General features: G+C 60.1%; 1 protein-coding gene across 1 annotated transcript in view; it reads right to left on the bottom strand.

Moving 5' to 3' along the window:
- Positions 1–6222: 6222 nt before the first annotated feature.
- Positions 6223–20372, bottom strand: part of CAMSAP1 (calmodulin regulated spectrin associated protein 1) — a 29497-nt gene continuing 15347 nt past the window's right edge. Inside the window, exons 6-15 of the mRNA XM_007946939.1 lie at positions 17170–17335; positions 16031–16122; positions 15386–15470; positions 12297–14655; positions 10939–11075; positions 10387–10595; positions 9904–10006; positions 8458–8573; positions 7747–7865; positions 6223–6525 (exon numbers count right to left, since the gene is read on the bottom strand). Of these exons, the coding sequence (XP_007945130.1) occupies positions 6223–6525; positions 7747–7865; positions 8458–8573; positions 9904–10006; positions 10387–10595; positions 10939–11075; positions 12297–14655; positions 15386–15470; positions 16031–16122; positions 17170–17335 (3689 nt within the window). The remainder of the gene's footprint in view (positions 6526–7746; positions 7866–8457; positions 8574–9903; positions 10007–10386; positions 10596–10938; positions 11076–12296; positions 14656–15385; positions 15471–16030; positions 16123–17169; positions 17336–20372) is intronic.

Here is a 20372-nt window from a genome sequence, read left to right as displayed (position 1 = left end):
GAACATTTTGATCAGATTTTATAACAGAATCTTGATCAAAAGGAAAAATGCGTAACAGAATGGCAAATTCACATGGAATCCAGACTTTCTGGAGCCAGAGAGGCTGGATAAACCCTCAGAACTACTGCCCTGGAATCGTCCTGAAACCTTAAATCTTAAGCCAAAAACAGCCCCCAAAGTCTTCTTTACACCCAATGAACTCACTGCCGTGGAGTCAGATATGACTCAGAGCGACCCCTCCTTGGGTTCCCGAGGCGGTATCACTATGGAAGTAGATTGCCCAACCTTTCTTCCGAGGAGTGGCTGGTGGGTTTGAACCGCCAGCCTCTGGTTAGCAGTCAGATGCCTTAGGCACTGCGCTACCATTAATCCTAATAGTTCAACTTAATTAGTAGAGTGCCTGCCTTGAACAGCACGCCCTTTTGAAGAACTGTCTCTGGTATCAAACCGAGTACAGCGATTCAAGGTGTGATGAGCAGCTGAGGGGGCAGTGCGCTCGTGCTGCCCGAGGAGGAAGGCTTAGGAAAAGGCGGGTCAGATGGCTGCAAACCTGGGAGTGTCATCAGTGTCCGTGTTGGGCGTTGTACGCGTGCAAACTGTTGAGTTGGTTGACGTTCTGCTGTGTACGTACATTTTCAACAATAAAAATACAAATCCAGGTGTAATAGGAGCAGGCGCCCAAGACGCCTGGGCGAATTGAGGGACACAAGCTGACAGCCTGAAGCTCTCAACGCTGCAGTGCAGTCACTTCCTATGGCCCTTCCAGCAGTCGCCCTGCGTTTCGTGGCGTATCATAGATCCTAGTCTCTACGCTGAAGGAGCTCTGGCAGCACAGTGCCTAAGGCACTTGACTGCTGACCAGAAGGCTGGTGGTTCAAACCCACCGGCCACTCCTCAGAAGGAAGCCTGGGCAATCTACTTCTGTAGACACCCCGCCTCAGAAACCCAGGGAGGGGTAGCTATGACTAGATGGCAGTGAGTTTGGTTTTTACTCTCTACGCCTGTTTAGCGTGTGATGTGTCCTGAGTCCCGCCTGGCTGGAGGGTGTAACTCCAGTGACCACCCGTTTTGCACTGCATGTAAGTCCTAGTCTCTGCGCCTGCTCAGGGTGGGCTGCGCCTTGAGTCCTGACTTCTGGACGGTGGGACTGTGGTCACCACCCTCACACATAGGACTGTTCTGGGAAAGCTCACCCTCTTGCCCCGGTTCTGCATGTGGTTTGTGATCGCCCCACCCCTGGACGTGAGACAGCGGCCGTCATCCGACGCGTCGATCTGGGTTTGCATCCCCTGCAACCACGTGAGTGGGGAGAATCCTCTGGACCGACCCGCAGACCTGGTGGCAGCCTCCACCCCCATGAGAGCCGTTTCCTTGGGAGTCTGTGGTTCTGTGAGACGTTACAGCGAACTACGGAATCCTAAGACGGACGGAGACTGCTGAGGGAGGAGGGGGAGGTAGTGTAACAGATGAGGAAGGAGCATGGCAGTTTGGAAACGTTGGGCGCTTGGGACGTCTTCAACCTCCGCCTCACAGGGACCGGCCTTGTGCTGATCGTTCTGAAAGAAAGAATTCAGGAAGACGCAGAAACTACTGGAGTATCTGATTCCTGTCAACCAATGGCATAAAGTACAATTTCCAACCACGAGATGGCGTCCTAGAGTTCAGACAACCTAGTCTGAATGTCAGCAGCGCCTGCCTGGAACGCGCTGCCCTCAATCCTCCCTCCCTTGTCTCCAGTTGCTGCCACGAGCAGGCTTCTCTCCAGCGCCACGTTCCACCAACAACAGAGCTGCAAAGTCAGCAGTAACAAGGACAGGAGGGACAGACCAAAGTGCGTAAACACAGGCAGTTGATACAATGAAATAGCGGAACCGTGTTTCAAACATTGTGACTTCCTGTGACCACTCTTTACGAAACATTTTCTTAATGTTTCAGACGTGACGAGTGGCGTGAACCCTGGGCCTCCCCGGGGCAGACGGGAAGGACTGAGGTGCGCTGCCGCGCCATGACTCTGAATGTTACAGATTCAAGCCAGGGACTTCATCCAGACACACATCAGGGCCTCCTCTGGTCTCCTGAGCTGTGTCCTTCCAATTCTACAGGGTTCTTGTCAACTTAGATGGCAAGTCACGAGGCACATGTCATTACCAAGAACTTGCCCGTACAAGAAATCACTTCAAACTACCAATGTCACTTCCTCTTCACCGCTACAGGAAGCAACGTGGAGTTTTTGATACTTGCTTCTATAACAAGAGAAGTGGCAGAGATCCTCCTAGACCAAGAAGTGGACGTGGTACCAAGAGGGCTTTTCTCAGCCACATCCAAGCAGCACGGCTGCCCGGAGCACAGCATGGCACCGCCTACAGACCAGCCGTCAGATGTCGTGGGCCCCCTGCCCCCTCACAGGTGAGCTGCAGCCCAGACCCCCTGAAGGGACACCAAGTTGCTGAGGCCGAGTAGACGTCCTAGTCCAAGATGAAAACACGAGCCCCAAGATGTGCCAGCCGAGCTCCCTGCTAACGGCAGCCTGGACTCTGCGTTCAGGGAGGCCGGCTGGGGGGATGTTGGTTCTGTTGCTGGCTCCCCCAGGGTTTGCCTGTCACAGGCCTGGGCCTGCCTCCGCGGGCTCACGTGGTTAATGTTTTACAGTTCTTGGCTCCCTCCTCCACACCCATCACAGTGGCTATGGCAAAATCCTCCCTTTCTATAAGGAGACGATTCAGAACATTTAAGCCGTCCTCTTTATGGGGAATTTTATTTCCAGCAACACTTTTCCCTCCCAAATTTCTAAGAACTACACTTTTCAATTCCATCTGTGGCACTGCCCAATTTTGGCTGAGTGACGGTCATTGATGTGGAGGCGTGCCAACACTGTACCGCAGTGACACGCTCAAGACATGGAGTCAGGCACACACCCACACGCGGTTCATCTTCCATGCGTGTGCACACATGCACATACAAGTGAGTGGTGTGTACCCTGCACGTCTGCATACATGTTTTTGAAGTAACAGGACTCACTGACGTTTCATTTACTCTAAAGACCAAGCCTCCCAGGGCTGCCTTTTACGGCATTATCAAAGACCTGCCCATAAAGCTTGTTATGTGTTTGCACATTTGGCCAGCACTTTGTGGTTCAGGTTAAATCCAATCTGGAACGACAACAGCTGCTTGTCTTCAACGATGTCATGGCTCTGAGAGGTGATGAGCCATTACAATTTTTCCACGATGAGGAGTCTCGCCTGGCACGAGAAGTCTCCCCGCACGGACACTGGAGGTGCTCTGGGAAACGCGGTGTGTACAGCAGAGGCTGGAATGACACAGGCCTGTGCGTGTGCAGTTCCCTCAAGTACAGGCCTTGGAGGGGAGCAGAGGCGGGATGGAGGCAGAGGGCTCCACGCCTGTGTCACATGAGGAAGGCGTGTAGCAGGTCTGGACATCAGACACGTGGGCAGAAGGGTTCTGGTTATTCACGACTCATGACAGCTTTTCCAACATGGACCCTCTATGCCACGGACACTGAAACTAAAGCAAACGGTGGAAGAAGTGGTGCCCTAAAGGAACCTTGTTAGAGAGATGAACAGGCAAAGGCTTCAGACAGAAACGATGACGTATCTCCACAAAGTCACACCGTGGGACCTGCCTGCGCCCCTGCCTCCTGCGCCCGAGGTACAGGAGGCCAGCCCTCCTCCCCGATGTGCAGACGAGATGGATCCTGACGGCAATCCACTCCCAGCTATCGTTCCGGAGTGCTCACAAACACGTGCTGTGTGAGTGCCTTCAGGAGAAGACCACAGGACGAGCGCTGTGGCAGCTGGCTGTTCAGGAAGCAGGGCTTCCGGACAACAGCAGCTGCTGGCGGCCACGTTTCTGGGCAGTCAGCAGTTAATATGTGATTTTCACCCACTTAGAGGTCGGTGCCCCAACCCCTGTGCTGGTCAAGGTCACCAGTATAAATAGCTACAAGACAACTGTATAAACAGAAAGGTGGTGACTTTACTGTCACCCAAGGGCTCTGAGCTCTGTTGTGACACGTGGTAAAAGTTCATGTACCTATACGCCAAGCACCCGAGGACGGCCCCAGTACCCCGTCGGGACCAGCCGAGGACAGCCCCCAGTGCCCTGTCCAGAGCATCTGAAGACGGCCCCGGCGCCCCGTCCAGATGACTGAGCATGGCCCCAGCGCCCCGTGCAGATGGCCCGAGGACGGCCCCGGCGCCCCATCCAGGTGGCCCGAGGACAGCCCCTACTGTCGTCAGCCAGTGGGTGTGGGGCAACACAGGTCAGTGGTTCCTGACCGTGAACAGCAGGAAACACTGAACACTGGAACTGACTTTCAGGTGCTCTGAATAACGGCAGGTCATTCTGTTAAAATACTGAGCTCACGGGTTCTTTAGGCATGTAATTTCCCAGGAGAACCTCCCAACCTTCACTGAAAACACTGAAGTCAACAGGCTGACGCTGTAACGTAGAGTACGAGCTCAGTCCACGCAGGACACAGCTACAACGCTAGCTGCCCCAGAGTGGATCCAGGAGATTGTCCGGTAAAATGGACTCTAGTGAAATAAAATTGGATGTGAAACCCCTTTTCTGCCAGGAGCTGGGGGACACGTGACCACCAGAATGAGCTATCACCACCTCACACCCACGATTAGTATAAAGCAAATTAGTTCATTACTTTATTACCCTTAGTGCTTCCTTAAAATAAATACGGGACGTAATATCAAACAACAGTGAGGGACCAAGCACACGGGTGGGGAGCGGGGGGAGTCCGCTGGTGACGCCCAACACTCTGCGTCGAGGGATGGCACTGCCGTCAGCCCCGGACGCGGGCACGGCCCATGCGATGCAGCCCGGCTGCCGCGGTATGTACACATGGCCACAGCTACCATCTTCTCCACGGGACCGAGGAAGTGGCAACCCGCCCACAGCTGCCCTAGTGTCTCTGTACCGTGCTCTCTCCTCGGTGCACCGCCCACTCTCCTTCCATCTCGCTCCGATCTTGGCAGTTATGCTCGTCTTGGACCTTTCTACGATCTTTAGTTTCCTCTGCAGTTAGAGGGGTTCAAGTAACTGAGGCAACTCCACGGTGTCCTGGCAACCAGGTCAGATCAGGGCAGCTGGCGAGTCCCACGGACGTGCAGTAGAGATCCAGGTGCCTGGAGTGGGCAGAGGTTCAATGTACCGAGGACAGGGCTGGGACACACTGGCTCCCAGACAGCGTCTGTGACCAGAAGACCAACACTCAAGAATCCAAAGCCATCCCACTCACTAGGAGCTCTGAAATAACTGCAAACAGCCGCTTGAATGGTTTTCAAACACCTGACTGAACGAAAGTATCCGTCAGCTTCTCCAGAACTGGGACTCAGGGTAGGACACAGGAAGCCAGTTACAAGTCACGATGGCATCTAAATGCTCAAAGACCTGCACCTCCTCAGAGGAGCACGCGCAGAGTGACAATGGGTCGCCTGAAGCCGGCAGGCCATGAGCACCCGTCACGACGTCACGAGCCTGTTTCAACGGCAGCGGCTCCCGGTACCTTTCACCCTCCTGGTGACCATGAGACAGAAACTGTTGTCTCCATGCTAGGAAATGTCACTTAGCAGGAGAGAGAACTTGCAGGTTTCAGTGCCTTAGTGAACTGTTTTTTTCAGTAAACTTTTTCTGAGCAGCAAAGAACAAGGACCTTCCAGCTCTCCTGGATGTGGGCGTAGGTGCTGGCAGGAGACACACCACGCAACAGCCAACAGTTCTTCAAGTGGGAAGGTTGACGCAGGTCCCTTCTCCAGAGCCGTCCAAGCACCGTGACCCGGGATCCAGGCTCAGCGCCATGACCTCATGAGGGGTGTGGCCTGCCAACACGCGGGCCGTCAGGACGAGCACAGGAGGCAGGGAGAGGCAAGAAAAGCCAATTGAACCATCTGTTCCTTATCCTGGAGGAGAACTTCAAGTCAACAGAGACCGCCCGCCGCCTCAGCCCTGGCTCCTCACGCACCTGCCTCTGGGAGCGGGTGGCAGCCAGTGGTGCAGAGCCTGTGTCACCTGGTGCCACGGGCACCCTTCCCTCTCGCTGCCCCACGTCTGTCGAGTGTGCAGGGAGCTGAGGGAACTCTCCTGCCGTGGTCCGGGAGCCTCTCTGACAAAGGGTCACGACTCTGCATGCTTCGTACCCAGGGCGTGGGGGTGAACACCGATGCTGCTGGCACCTGTGGCCGCTGGCCTGTGTCATTTCCGAGTCTGTGTCTTCTTTGGTGCCGCCGGCCGCCTGGGCTGCCACAGGTGGTTGTGGATGGTGAGGGCGTCCACGCTGACCGACATGGTCTTGGCTGGGATCAAGCTGAACTGCTTCCGGTCCGAGCTGTACTTGTACAGCTTGTCGATCATCTTCTTTGTGACACTCTTGGGGCCGGTACCGGTTAACTTGTAAATCTCCTCAGTGTCAGGGTAATAGCAGTAGAGAGCCCGGAACTGGCAGCCTGCATCCCGAAACAGGATGATGTAGTGGTTGGCATCGCACTTGTCCAGCTCCTGCACGGGGAGACAAGGACAGGAGGGGAGTGAACTTCCAGAAGCTTCTGCCGGCGGTCACAGACCCGCAGCAGGACAGGCACCGTCGAGGGCACTGAGCACGAGGGGATGGCACCCTCTAGTCACAGGGTCCCCATTTTAAACAGGAGCAGGTCAGCCATTCAGTGACTTGCCATATGCCACTGATGCTGCCCAAGAAGTCCAGGCACGCGGGATGGTGGCAGTCACGTGAGGGTGCGCCACTGTGTCAGTCATGAGGGAAAGGCAGCCCCCAACCACAATGACGTGCCACGCCTCACACCCCCAGGCGGCCACGGTCAAGACAGACAGTAACCGGTGTTGCCAAGGACATGAGAAAAGGGAGCCCCCACACCCTGCTGGGAGGTACACGGACTACTGCAGGCCCTGGAGAAGTGCAACTAGGTCAAACCGCCACACCCAGCAGCTCCTCTCCTAGGTACGTACTCCAGAAAGGTGAAAACACGTCCGCATGGAAACCTGAATGTGAATAAATATACTAGCAGCGTTCCCAGAGGCCAAAACGTGGCAACACTCTGTCCATTGACCAATGAGTGGATGAACAAGACGTGGCCTGTCCGTGTGCCCAAACGTCGGCCAGCCATTACCCAGAATGAAGCACCAGTCGCCCTCAAACACAGATGAACCTGGAAAGGCTGAGGGAAAGCAGCCGGACACACAGGCGTCCCGAGCAGGTGAACCTGAGGCAGGGAGCAGACTGGAGCGTGACGGGGGCCGGAGAGGACCAGCCGGCGACTGCTAACGGGCATGGGGTTTCTTTCTAAAGGAGCGAGACTACCCTGGAAGCACACGGGGGTGAGGGTCGGGCAGCCTGTGACGCGACCGCTGACTCACACACTTTAAATGGGGGAGTTCTGGTGTGAATTATATCTCAGTAAACTGCTAAAAAATAAAAAAGGGATGATCTCAGGGTGATGGTTTTGGGGTTCACCCATCCCGTCACAGGCTTGGTGTCATCAGCCACCAGGTTAACCAGGGGTGGGGGGACAGTGGGTGGATGGTTCTGTCTGAATTCTTGTTACTATCACATGCTCAGTGTCATCAGCCCTGGAGCCAGCGCCTCCCCCTGACCTTGGGCACCCTGCGAGCCGCCCTCGTGCTGAGCCAAAGGCCTCGTGCCCCCCGCGGCAGGACCCTCCCCCGGAGACACCGTCACCCCGCAGCAGGTGCTCCAACACTCACCTCCAGTATGGAGTTCTTGTGGGGCTCGTTCACCTTCCCCGCCAGGCAGCAGTGCGAGATCGCGTTGTGGATGATCGGCTTGTTCGACTTGCTGCTGGGTTCCCTGAAGAGCCGGGGGCCTGTGGAGGCAGAGGGTGTGGTGAGCTTCCCCAGGGGCTGTGGCCAGATGCACAGACAGCCGCAGGCCCGGGCCCGCGCAGCACGAGGCTGGTCAGGGAAGACGCACAGACAGCCGCAGGCCCGGGTCTGGGCAGCACGAGGCCGGTCAGGGAAGCCCAGGTGTGGCGTCTTAATGGGAAGCAGAAAAGCATCGGAGTAACTGCTACTTCAAAGTGATCGGTGCACTTCCGAGGCAAAAATCCTAACAAAGACGGGACCAAGCAGCCTCCCCCTTTCTCATCTCAGTTGCTCTGATAAAAGCAAATGGCACAGCCCAGGCGCTGCCCCTGCCCCCACTGTGGGAGTGACGGAAGTGACAGAAGCGAGGCAGCAGGAGCAGGGCCGTCAGCTGCGTCTGAAAGCGTTCGCTACCTCACGCTGCTAAAGAAAGCACCGCAGCCAGACCCCACACCCCCTCCAGCCACCGCAGGGTCAGGCCGCTCTCCCTCTCGAGAGCTACGACCTCTTGGCTGTCACCGTACAAACGCTGTTGTTGAGGACAGATGAGTAAACCACACGGCAGCCCCCTCTGCACAGGCCCCGGGCTGTTACCTGTGTACTCGGCCACTGAGGCCAGGGAGGACGCCGCTGATGCCGTCTCCCAGTCCCGGTCTGTGCTCCTGCTCGGGTTCCGGCTCAGCGTGGGCAGTGCTTCCAGCGACTCCACTCTGTGACAGAGAAGGACGGGGACGGACAGTGTGCCATCAACCCACACCAGCCTTACCCCTGGTCAGCTGCCTCACTAGGCTGCAAGGCTGTGAGTATGGGCGTGAGCGCCGACAGGCCCAGCCCCGAGGTGACAGAAGCGAGGACCATCAGCCTGCCCCTCCTGGAGAGCTCAGGGATGACCTCTGGGCCCAAGACAGAGAGCGAACTACCCAGCCCTCAGCGTGGAAGGAGACTTCGTGGGCACTGGGCAGCTGCTGCCTGGCCAGGGCCGTGGACCACCAGGTCCAGCTGCTGCAGAAGTTGGGGCCGTGTGCACTACCGCCAAATGGGTGAGCCCCAGGAAGGACCCCTTGGCCCCCCAGCAGGCCGCCTCCCCTGAGTGCAGCTGGTACAAGGGCAGGAAGCGGGGCTTGGCAGACTGAGCCCCCCGCTGCGGCTGGCAGCAGGGCAACCAAGACAGGTCTGAGTCCAGCCAAGTGGAGGAACCACAACACGCTCTACATGGCAGGCTAACGGGACCCAGCGTCCACATGGCGTCCTCTGCAAAGCCCAGGAACGCACTCACGGCTGACACAGAGGGCTTGGCCGTGTGGACACACACACACACGCACAATGAGTGGACACGTGGCAGAGGCATGCACTGTGCCCTGCCCATGTCAGAGTGCAGGGAGCTAGCTTTAGCTGGAACCCCAGCACCCACCTCCTCAAAAATCACCTTTCACAACAGGGGCGGCTCACCACCCAGAAAGCCGGCAGTGCCACCTGCACCAGGGACCTAGGCAGCTGGGTGGTGCCAGGTGACCTGCTGGGCAGTGTTCCCAGGCACACCAGGCAGACACGCACAGCCCACGCGTAGCCAGAGCCCAGACCAAGTGGTCGGCACACGACAAGGAAAGCTGCAGAGCGCTCCAGACCGGGGGGGCGGGGGGCCTAAAGCAACACAGTGCCCGGCAACGTGACCCAGAATGGGGTTTGTCACTGGGGAGGCTGCTCATCAAGGAAGGACGGGCAACTGATGAAGATCAAAGGGTGTGAGGGGTGCAGTGGCCACAGGACAAAGGCTGGAGCCCCACCATGTTCCTCCATGAAAACACCTGGGTGTGCATGGGGACAAGGAATGAGGGAGACAAAACGCTGGGTGGGGTCCAGCAACAGGAGGCTGGGGGGCAGGGAGGGCATCGGGGAGACCAGGGAGGAGAGGCTGTCGGGGAGGCGGGATGGGGCAGGAAGGCCAGGCTCCTGAGAATGTGAGACCGCAGCAGAGCTGGAAGAACAGAACCTCTGTGTCCACCCTCCCGCTGCCCCCCTCCCCGGCTGCCGGACACTCACCGCTGGGAAGGGGTGCCCCCCGAGTGGATGCTCTCTGGCTCTGTGGTTGCTGCCGATGCCAAAGACAGGCTGGACCCAGACTGGGTACAGCTCAGATTGTCAGCTGTAGAGACGAGACAGACGAGACCCACAGGCGGCATTGGCACCGCGGGCATCTGCCCCAGATGCGTCCACACAGAGTGCCGCAGCCCCGCCTGCGCAGAGGGAGCGTCTAGACGCCTCTCGACAGCACCCGTCCCGTGGGGCTTCACAGAACCCAGTCCGGGACCTGCCCAACACCAGGTGCATCCCGCCTGGAGGACCTGAGCGCCTGGGCCCCACTGTCTCATGGGTCTGATGGGTGGCACCCCAACCCACCCTCCTTCACAGCTCCCCTAGGAACCCGAGGGCTGCCGAGCCACACCCCCCAGCAGGGCGGTGCAGGGGATGGGGGCGGCCGAGCCGCACCCCCCAGCAGGGCGGTGGTGTATGAGGACGTCTTACGTGTCGAGGAGCTCTTGGTGCCCGCGTCGCTGCACCCCTCCTCGCGGTGGACCGACTTGGGCCGTGGCTTTTTTGGCTTGGACTTGAGTCTCCCCAGGCCCTGCTCCTCCAGGACCTGCTGCTGCTTCCGCCGCAGGTACTCCTGCTTGATGAGCTCACGGCGTGCCTTCTCCTCCTCCTTCCGGACCCGGTCCTCCTCAGCCTTGCGCCTGAAAGCAGGCCGTGTCCAGGTAACCAGGGCGTGGGGACGTGGCCAGGCAGGTGCGCTGGGGCCCACTGGGGGCACAGGTATGTGCAAGCTGTCCACGCAGAGGTGCGCAGCCAGGGCCCCCTGTAGGTCCCGCCCCCTCTGCACACCCACGGGCGGGTCCGTGAGTGGACGCGCAATGGTGCCGTGTGGTGGAGAACACACAGGGAGACTGCAGACCTGAAGCCCAGGAACCTGGCGCCTGCCTGAGGCACCACCCAGGCCCTGCTCCCCGGGCCACCCCGCCCCTGCCAGCCCCGCCCGGCCCCCTGGCAGGTCCCTTGCTGGGCCCAGAGGAGGCTCACCGGGCTTCGTCTCTCTTGAGCTCGACCTCCGCCTCCAGCTGCCGCTTCCGCACACGGGCCTCATCGGCCTTGCGTTGCTGCTTCAGGAGGAAGGCCGCACGCTTCTTTGCGAGCTCGTCCTCTGCCTTCTGCTCGTCCTGCAGACACAGCACACACGTCAGGGGACACATGTCAAGGGACGGCTCCTCCTGGGGACACACATCCCGGGGACACACGTCAAGGGACGGCTCCTCTTGTGGGACACACGTCAAGGGATGGCTCCTCCTGGGGACACACGTCCTGGGGACACATGGCACGTGTTCCCCTGGGCAGTGCGCCCGTGTACTCAGAGTGTGTGACAAAACTGTGCCCAGAGGCAGTCCGCTCCCTCCTAACTGACACAGGAGTGTGACTTTAAATTACCAATGGGAAACTGCCGTCCCACGAGGGTCCATGACATCTGCCCACTCTCCCAGTGCTTGTCTCATGTTCGGTTTGTCCTAAAAACTCTACACCGGTCTTAATAGTGAGTGAATTACCCAACCATCAGCTGTGCACACTGCAAAGCATGTGTCTAAAAACCGAAGCCTCTGCGCCACGCTGTGATTTCAGACTGCTGGAGGGAACGTGGACACACTCAGACACAACAGTCATCCCAAGTCACTCCTCTCTTCTTCCCAGAAGGAAAGTTACAGGAGGCCAGACACAGATGAAACACCATCAAAGTTCCTACACAGTCCACACAGCTTCCCAGCCACTGGCGGGCACGACAGCCCACGGGCTGGGTCAGGTACCACATGTGGGCCGAGAACAATCTTCCCAATTTTCAATGGCTGTAAAACCATCTAAAGAAAGAAAAACCTCACGATGTTTTCTGTGGAGTCAAACATCAGCGTCTGTGACTTAGGACCCCCTGGCACACACCGCACGTCCCCACACTTGAGGCTAGTCATGGCTGTGTCTGGCAAAGCTGCATGGCTGCTGCAGAGACCACATACCCCTCAGAAGGGGACATGGTCACTCCCTGGCTCTGGGCAACACACACATCCTCGGTCACCTCTCACAACCATGGGATGGCGACGCGTAGGGAGCCCACACCGTTGGTGCAGTACCTTGGAAACTAAAGGATGGGGATGCATGGGGAGCCCTTCACAACCATGCGATGGGGACACGCAGGGAGCCCACCCTGTTGGTGCAATACCTTGAAGACTATGAGACAGAGACACGTGGGAAGCCCCTCACAACCACAGGACAGGGACGCGTGGGGAGCCCACACCATCAGTGTGGTACCTTGGAAACTACAGGGCAGAGATGCGCGGGGAGCCCCTCACAACCACGGGATGGGGACGTGTGGGGAGCCCACGCCATCAGTGTGGTACCTTGAAGAAGAACCCGAGGCCGGGCTTCTGGTCGCCGTCGCTGACCAGGCCCCCCGAGCTGTCGAGGGTCTCCACGTCTCCGTCCTCGTCGGGCGCCTTCAGGTCAGAGAGGTCCACCTCGATGAGGCCGGCCTTGCCCCTCGGGGGCTCTCCCGCGGGGCTGCTCTCCTTCCCGGTGTCGGGGCGGCCCAGCCCCGCCAGGTCCGCGCTCCTCTCCAGAGCCTCCGACAGGATGTTGGTGTCCCTGCAGGAGGGCAGCGCAGGCGTCCGCTGGTTGCTCCCGTCGTGGAGCCTGTACCTGTCAAAGAACAGCTTGCCACGGGGGTCACTCCCAGGGTCCACGGCGCTCTCCAGGCCTGGCTCAGGGGGGGTCCCCGCGAGGCCGTGGAGGGGGACCTGCCTCGGGGGCGGGGGGCTCTCTGTGCTCGGGGTTGGGGTTTTGCTCCGGGAAGAGCCCTGCTGCCTCTCCTTGGGGACCTTCAGCTCGGCGGGACGCCCTGGGCGGGAGCTCCGACCCTGGCCAAGGAGCCTAGGGGGTTTGCGGTGGCCGGGCATCCCCGTTGGAGACAGCGGCTCGACAAACAGGACAGCGGCCTTCCCTCTGTGCTCCTGGGAGCCGTTCTTGGCTGCAGGCGCAGGCCCCGCGGGGGACTTGACGAGGAGCTGCTCCTGCTGCTGGGAGATGTGCAGGATGGCCTGCTGCAGGGTGCTGATGGTCTCGCTCAGCTTCTCGATGGAGACGTCGCACTCGCTCACGGCCAGCGCCTCAGCCACGCCGTCCGCCAGCAGGGCGGCAGGGAGCCCCGGGCTCTTCTCGAGCTCTCTCAGCTGGGGCTGCTGACCGAGCGCCAGCTTCTCTCTCTCCACAGCCGGACGGTCCCGGGGCAGCTCCTCCTTCTGCTCTCTGTTGGGCGGTTCCTCCAGCTTGCACACGCTGTCGTCCAAGGCGTCCCCGTTGTGCTGGGAGTGCTCCGCTCGGAGCGGCTGTGGGACGCCGTCCGCTTTGCCCTTCTTCACCACGTGCAGGAAGGCCGCCTGGCCGAGCTTTAGGCGCTGCCTGGCAGACAGCGCCTCCATCTTCTTCTTCTGGGCCTCGATGGCCCGGCGCTTCTCCTCCAGCTGCATGTGCAGCTGGGCCAGCTCAGAGGCCAGCAGGCTGGCGTGGTCGCGGCCCTGGCCGCTCGGGCTCTGTTCTCTCTTCTGCTTCCAGGTGGTGAGCGGTGCCGGGCAGCTCTCGGACGCGTCAGGGGTGGTCTGCTGGGAGCTGCTGGTGCTGGACCTGGTCTCGTAGCCGTTGAGCCTCTGCAGCTTCCTCTCTGCGAAGCTGGTCATCTTCACGCTCCCACTGGCCACGGAGACGCTGCTGAGCTGGGAGACGGTGCTCAGGCAGGGGCTCGAGCGGCCGCTGGCATCGTCCTTGTCCTCGTGCTCCCTCACCTTCAGGTCCTCCTGAAGCTTGGCCGACTCCTCCTCACCGGCGTACCTCGAGAAGGCGATGGGGTGGTCCTCGGCTGTCAGGTCGTGCTGGGCGTCCTCCACGTCAGCCGCGTCAGAATCGGAGTCCTGCCTCAGGAAGGGCCACGTCTCTGAGTCGTGCGAGCCACTCATACTAAGTCGTCCCTCGGGGTCCTCTGCGGCTCTGGCCACGTGGAGAAAGAAGCCCTCGGCAGACAGTCCCTGAGATGACAGATGGAAATTGCCGCCAGGCGGGGGCCGGCCGCACGTGTCTCCCGCGGCGTCTGCCAAGGGCAGTCCCACCTCTGGGGGTGTGGGATCCATGCCCACTGGGCACTCCGCACAGGAAATCGGGGTGAAGGTCCGGTCCAGGTCGCAGCTGCCGTGGCTGCTGGTCCCTGTCCTTCGTCCCAGGGACTGGTGTGCCTCACCCAAGCGCTTAGCAGTCAGGGCCCTAGGCCGCCCCTCGCCGCGCTCCTCTTCCTTGCTGATAGCCTGCTTCTCTTTGGCCGGCCTCAGCACCGCCGGCATCAGTGGCTCCAAGTAAAACCCCTCAGGCGTCCGCCCGGAGGAGCCTACCGGCCTTTGGGAGGCCCTGGCGGCTGGCAGGCCCGGGGCCCAGGGCGAGGCAAGAGGGGCGGCCCCCGGCCCTGGGGCGTCAGCCCCAATGATGGCCACCAGCTCCTCGTCACCACCCTCCATGCTGACGTTGCTTAGCAGGTCCTTCCCACTGCTCTTTGTGGCCGCGGGGTGCGGCTGATTCTGGGGGGTGAGGCTGACGACGTTGGACGCCAGACTGTCTTTGCTGATGGAGCGAGCCAAGCTGATGCTGTCACTGGAGCCCGGGTCCATGTCACAGCTCGCAGAGTGATGAACAGCAAAGGGGGTGGGCTGGGACACAGGCCTGCGGGGAAAGGAGACCAATGGATGCAGCACCACCCCCCAAACACTCCACCACAGTCACACAGGCTGAATCTCGAGGACAGGAGACCCCGACCCTCCCCAGAGCCAGGGTGACCCAAGGCCACCCCAGCACGGAGGGTCACCAACGTTCTGGTCCCCGAGGTGGCCCTTCACACCTTAAAAAACCCAAGAACCCCAAAGACCTTGTCATGTTGGCTGACGCTGATCAAAACAGAAACGCTTACAACCCTGACTTCAAGACCACAGCAGCAACCCTGCCACATGATGACGTTATCAGAAATTAAAAGGGTCACAGTGCGGCCTGGCTCTGTTTCCCACCTGTCAGCCTTTTGGCTACTGGAGGCTCTCCCATGTAAGCTTGCCTTCCGTCCTGTGCTACCACATGTCCCAGGGCCCCTGGGAACTGCCACCGTCCCCTCGTGAGAATGAGGGAGAGAGGCAGAGAGTGCCTCTACACCTCAGTGAGCAGCTCTGGCTTGGCGGGCTCCCTGGGTCCCACCTGAGCACCACTTCCAGTTAAGGGAAGACGCCACACAGAAACAGGGCCGATGTGCAGGCAGCCCCTCACTCACCTGGGGCCCACGTGCAGGCAGTCCCTCATTTACCTGGGCCCCTCACTCACCTGGGGCCCACGTGCAGGCAGCCCCTCACTCACCTGGGGCCCACGTGCAGGCAGCCCCTCATTCACCTGGGCCCCTCCCCTCACTTACCTGGCTCTCTTTTCTGACCATGCTACCGCTGCACCGCGTGGCTGGCCATCGGCTCGGGTGAGGGAGTTCGACCGGGGTCGCTGATCTGCAGTACGGAGGAAAACAATGTGCTCCCACTGCTCAGCCCCCTGGCTCACACCGCCCAGAACTCCCTCGACACAAGAGCCACATTTGGCGGAAACACACCATGGTGTAGTCCAGCAGCCCAAGGAGACCACACCACCCAGCAGACAGTTCTGGGTAGTTCCAACAAGGCAGTGCTGTGCAAGCCACAGACCGTGCCTACAGGCCGGGACAGGACACTTGGGCCCGCTAGCGCCCGTGAGCAGACCCCGCTCGTGGCGTGGGCTACAAGCGTCGGGCCCGCTAGCACCCGTGTGCGGGTCCACAGACCCACAGTGAGTTACGACCACAGGCTGCCAGCACCCGTACAGCACAGCCGTTTTGTGCAGTGCTCACAGCCGCCTAGGCTTCAGTGACCCAGTCACCCGAGAGGCTGCCAACTCTAAGGGGCGTAACCACAGTGCAAGCTTATTCCGCTGCCGCCTTCATCGTGGCGATTTCTGTCAGCTTCACCCCAGGACCGTGTCACCAAACCATCGAGCAAGAGGGTGTCAAGGGGAGGGGTGTGGGGCGTGTCCTCACCGGGGCCGTCCTCCCCCTGCAGTGTCTTCTGCTGTTTCTGCCTCAGCGGCAGCAACGGGTGTGACGGACTGAAGGTGCAAGTCCCCTTCCCCCTGGAGGGAAGAGCGGAGAGACAGTCAGCCACCCGCCAGATGGCCTTCCCATTCAAGACCAAAAGCCAAGCCGACCACAAAGACCACTGTTAACCTCCAGTGGTCTGTGAAAAATTCAGATTCTTTGGGAAAAATAGTAAGGCACTTAACTGCAAACCAGAAGGCTGGCGGTTCAAACCCACCAGCCACTCCTCGGAAGGAAGGCTGGTCAATCTACTTCCGTAGTGATACCACCTCAGAAACCCAAGGAGGGGTCGCTGTGGATCGACGGCACAAAACAACAACAACAACAACAACATGACAATGGACCACAAGCGCACCAGGAACTTTACCCTGGGACGGGGGGCCTCAGAGAGGGCCAGAGGCAGCTCCCAACACGGAACACAAGATTCAGCTTTGAGTTTGAACTTAAATGCCAACTCAGAGGTCACGTTTTAAAAATACGTTTCCATTCAAGAGCTGGTTCTCCCCATGCGTGCAGGGCACGCTGACATGCCAGGCTGGGCCAGCTGAGGCCTTGTGCTGACAGGAGACGCACCTGTTTCCAAGGGAAGCCCCTCATCCTGTGCCCAGCTAGGTCTTGACAGCGAGAATCCGCTTTTTAAACCAGCACTTTGTGAACAACCCAACTTTCCCACCAGCCTCCCAACAGGGCCTTCGCTTCACCCCAGAGGCCAGGTGAGTGCCCACGGAGGTGGGAGGCAGCGGCAGGGCCTAGGCGGCCTGCTCCTCACCCGGGTGCCGTCTGCCCCCCCGTCCTGCTCTGCTCGCCTCCAAGAGCTTCACCCAGCGCGGTCTGCGTGGCGGAGAGACAGAGAAGCCTGCTCCGTAACCAGCATCAGATGTGGACGACTCCTGGCAGAACCCTGCCTTGGGGGGCACCGTGGCACCCTGGGCACCCCCACACAGCAGGCGGGGACCTACGACAGTCCGTCCTTTTGGTGTTACTGGTTCAAAGAAGAACTACGGGTTCAACTAATTTGTAAGCTATACAGATGTACAAACAGAAAAGAGAACAACAGTGCCACTGCAGGCGGACAGACTTACAGACACTCAGACTCCTCTGGGTGCAGGTGGTACCGGGCACAGGCCTCCATGGGCGGCTGCAGGTCTGCTGGGCTCACGGGGGCCGGGCTGGCCATGAAGCTACGCTTGGTGGCATTGGAGATGGGGACGGGGGGCCGGCTGCCTCTGTGATGGAACACCGCCTTAGCTGCAAAACACGCATTTCACCAAAAAAGTCTTGTTACTCTCAGTTCCTTAAAACACCCACAAGAGTTGTCCAACAATGCCTGCAGCTCCCATCTGAAACCAAACTTCCCCTAAGACCCTGGCTTCAAATTCAACGAACTATCTAGTGATGGACATGACAAGTATCAGACCAAGATTGAACCCACAAACGGGCCCACTCTAACTACTATGACGAACGTTAGCCCAGAACCAAACATGCTGCAGAGAAGAGCGTGCGCCACACAGACAGCATGGACTGGCTGCTACGCCAGCCGTGACTCAGCCACCTGACCCCCTGCCCTGTGGCAGTACTGCCCACGTTCCCCCCATCGCCAAGGCTCAGCCCGATGACGGACATGAGGGTGCCACCCCGGCCCCGTCTGCTGCCCTGGCACAGGGAGTCCCTCGCTCCACTGCCACCCAGAGACACAGGCCTGGTCACGAGGCCCAGCTCGTTCAGACACTGCTGGCCATCCTGGCTCGAGGCCCCACAGGTCAGCGGAGGCCGCAGGCCATCCCAGCAGTGTGCCCCAAGAACGAGCCCCAGTTCCCACCTCTTCCCAGAGGGCCTGCCCTAGAGCAGCTGAGCCAACAGCTATCCCAGAAAGTGGGGAGACTGCTGGAAGTGGCCGGGCGCACTCACTGATGCAACGCAAACGTGGGGGCTGAGGACACGGGGGCCGACAGCTGCCACGGCGTGTGCTCAGCTGAAGCCTCGGGAAAAGTGGGGAAGACAGCAAGGACTCAACATCAGCCCTCGGCCCACAGAGCACCGTCTCCCGTGGCCGAGGCCAGGCCCAGTCCCACAAGCCCGAGAAGACCCCATCCAAGGCGGCTGAGCCCCAAGGCGCCAGGACCCTCTCTGAACGTGTGACCTCAAGATAGGGACAGAACTACTCCCACCAGAGATGGGGGAGGCCTGGTCACTCATTCCAGAGAGGGGCCAGCAGCCAGGGGCCGCCTTGTCACCAGGGAGGAGGGCAACAGTAGCAAGGCCTCAGGACCCCTGCCCGAGTTGGAATGGCGTGGAAGGCTAGACAGCAGGGTTCAGGCAGGCCTTGCAGCAGGCCAGGCTGCAACGCCAACCACCCTGCTTCCCGGCCACACTGCTCAGCAGCCCCTGCAGCCCTGCAGGGTTCAGTGCAGGGCAGCACAGGGCCCTGGGATCCTGGGGCTAGCCCGCCCAACCTGCCACCCCCAGCCCTGGTGATGTGGGACACTGGTGAACACTGAGCCAAGCCACAGAACACCAATCAGCCACATGCCTGGGCTGCCTGTTAGGACCAGAGTCCGGTCAGGTCAAGACAGCCACCAGCCAGTCACCATGATGGGCATGGGTGCTCCGGGCCAAGTGGACTGCAGGACACAGCTGGACTCGGTCCCACACCCAGGTCACCTGCCCAACACCCTCATGACTATCTGCCCGAGGGTCCCTCACCACCAGCTGATGGAAGAGGGGAAGCCCCAGGCTGGGCTTAACCCCAAACCCAACCACTGCTGCTGAGCCGTCTCCCACTGTCCGTGACCCCGTGTGACGGAGGGGGACGGCTCTGCCAGGCCTCCAAGACCGCCACTGTGAGACCGCCACACCTTCTCCCATCAAGGGGCTGTGGGTTCAAACCACCAACCTTCTGGTTAGCAGCTAAGCACATCACTACAGCGCCACCAAGGCTCCCAACGGCTGGCTTTCAGGTGCTTGGGTTCAGAACGCAGAGGCTGCACCGCCCTGGCCGCCATGAGAAGCCGCAGAAGGCAGGCACCAGGCCCTGCTGGCCGACGTCAGAGGCCACAGAATACAAATATCATGTCCCTGCCGGCCAATGCCGGACACCACAGAACCCAGACACCGTGTCCTTTCTGGCTGACGCCAGATGCCACAGAATACAGACACAGCATTCCCACTGGCCGACGCCAGACACAGCACCCCTGCTGGCCGATGTCGGCCACCACGGAAGTCAGACACAGCACCCCTGCTGGCCGATGTCCGACAACTCTGGGTCAGCCACTGCAGGCTGGCAGGACAGGCAGTGGACAGAGTGGCTGCCAGGCAGCAATGGAGGGAGCACAGGTTCACCAGCACAGACCTCCACTCACCATGAGCAACAGAGACCAGAGCCGCAACAGAGACCAGAGCCGCACCTGGGAATGACCCTGACCCTCAGGAGACCAGCTGGCCACCTGGGGGCAAGCGGGGTACATTGAGTCTCTCCCCCCTGGAGGACGGCAGTCCGTTCTGGCAGAAGGACCCCTCGCTGCCTGCGAACGCCTGGCATTCATGCTGTGGTTCACAGAGGTGTCCCGGGGACAGGGTCCCGCGTAGACCCCCCTCCAGGGTACACTGTCAGCAAGGCAGGTACAAGTGAGTCCGCGACCACGGGACCACTGGTCAGGCCCCGCCTCAGAGAGTGCTCAGCTGCATGCCCTCCAGGCCACTCCGATCCCTGCTGCCAGGAGCTAGCAGGGGAGCCAGCGTCTCGGCTGGGGCGGTGAACCCCGCTCAGGAGGAGATGGGGCTTCACCCACAAGGGAGACAAGTCCTTCTGGCATCCTGTAACCCACTTAGGTGCCCCAGTCGTCTTGAGCAAGACGGTGCCTCGAAGGGAAACCCGGGAAGCACGCTCCCCACAACACAGGTGCGTGGGAGACACCACAGGTGATGAACGCGGCTCCTGGACCTGCAGTGCCTGCCTCCAGCGGCGGCCCCCACAGCACCTTGGCCCAGCAGGCGGCTCCTACATGTCAACACATACTAGGGGTATCTGACACAACACCTCGTCCACACTGCCCCTCAATGACGTCCATCAGGAAATTGTCACAAAGGGCTCATGAGGGGACTGGGGGCTCCTGGAAAGAACAGCAGTGAGCCCACTCCCAGCATAGGCTTATGTTAGCGCTGTGCTGTGGGGACGTGGGCAGGCTGACACGAGCGCCGTGCCGTGGGGACGTGGGCGGGCTGACGCGAGCGCCGTGGGGACGTGGGAGGGCTGACGCGAGCGCCGTGGGGACGTGGCTAGCCGGGC

The sequence above is a fragment of the Orycteropus afer genome, unplaced genomic scaffold (genome assembly GCF_000298275.1).
Source record: "Orycteropus afer afer isolate SDZICR_OR568_19922 unplaced genomic scaffold, OryAfe1.0 scaffold00174, whole genome shotgun sequence".
Lineage (NCBI taxonomy): Eukaryota > Metazoa > Chordata > Mammalia > Tubulidentata > Orycteropodidae > Orycteropus > Orycteropus afer.
The sequence above is the reverse complement of the archived record's forward strand: the minus strand, read 5'-3'. Positions and strand labels throughout refer to the sequence as shown.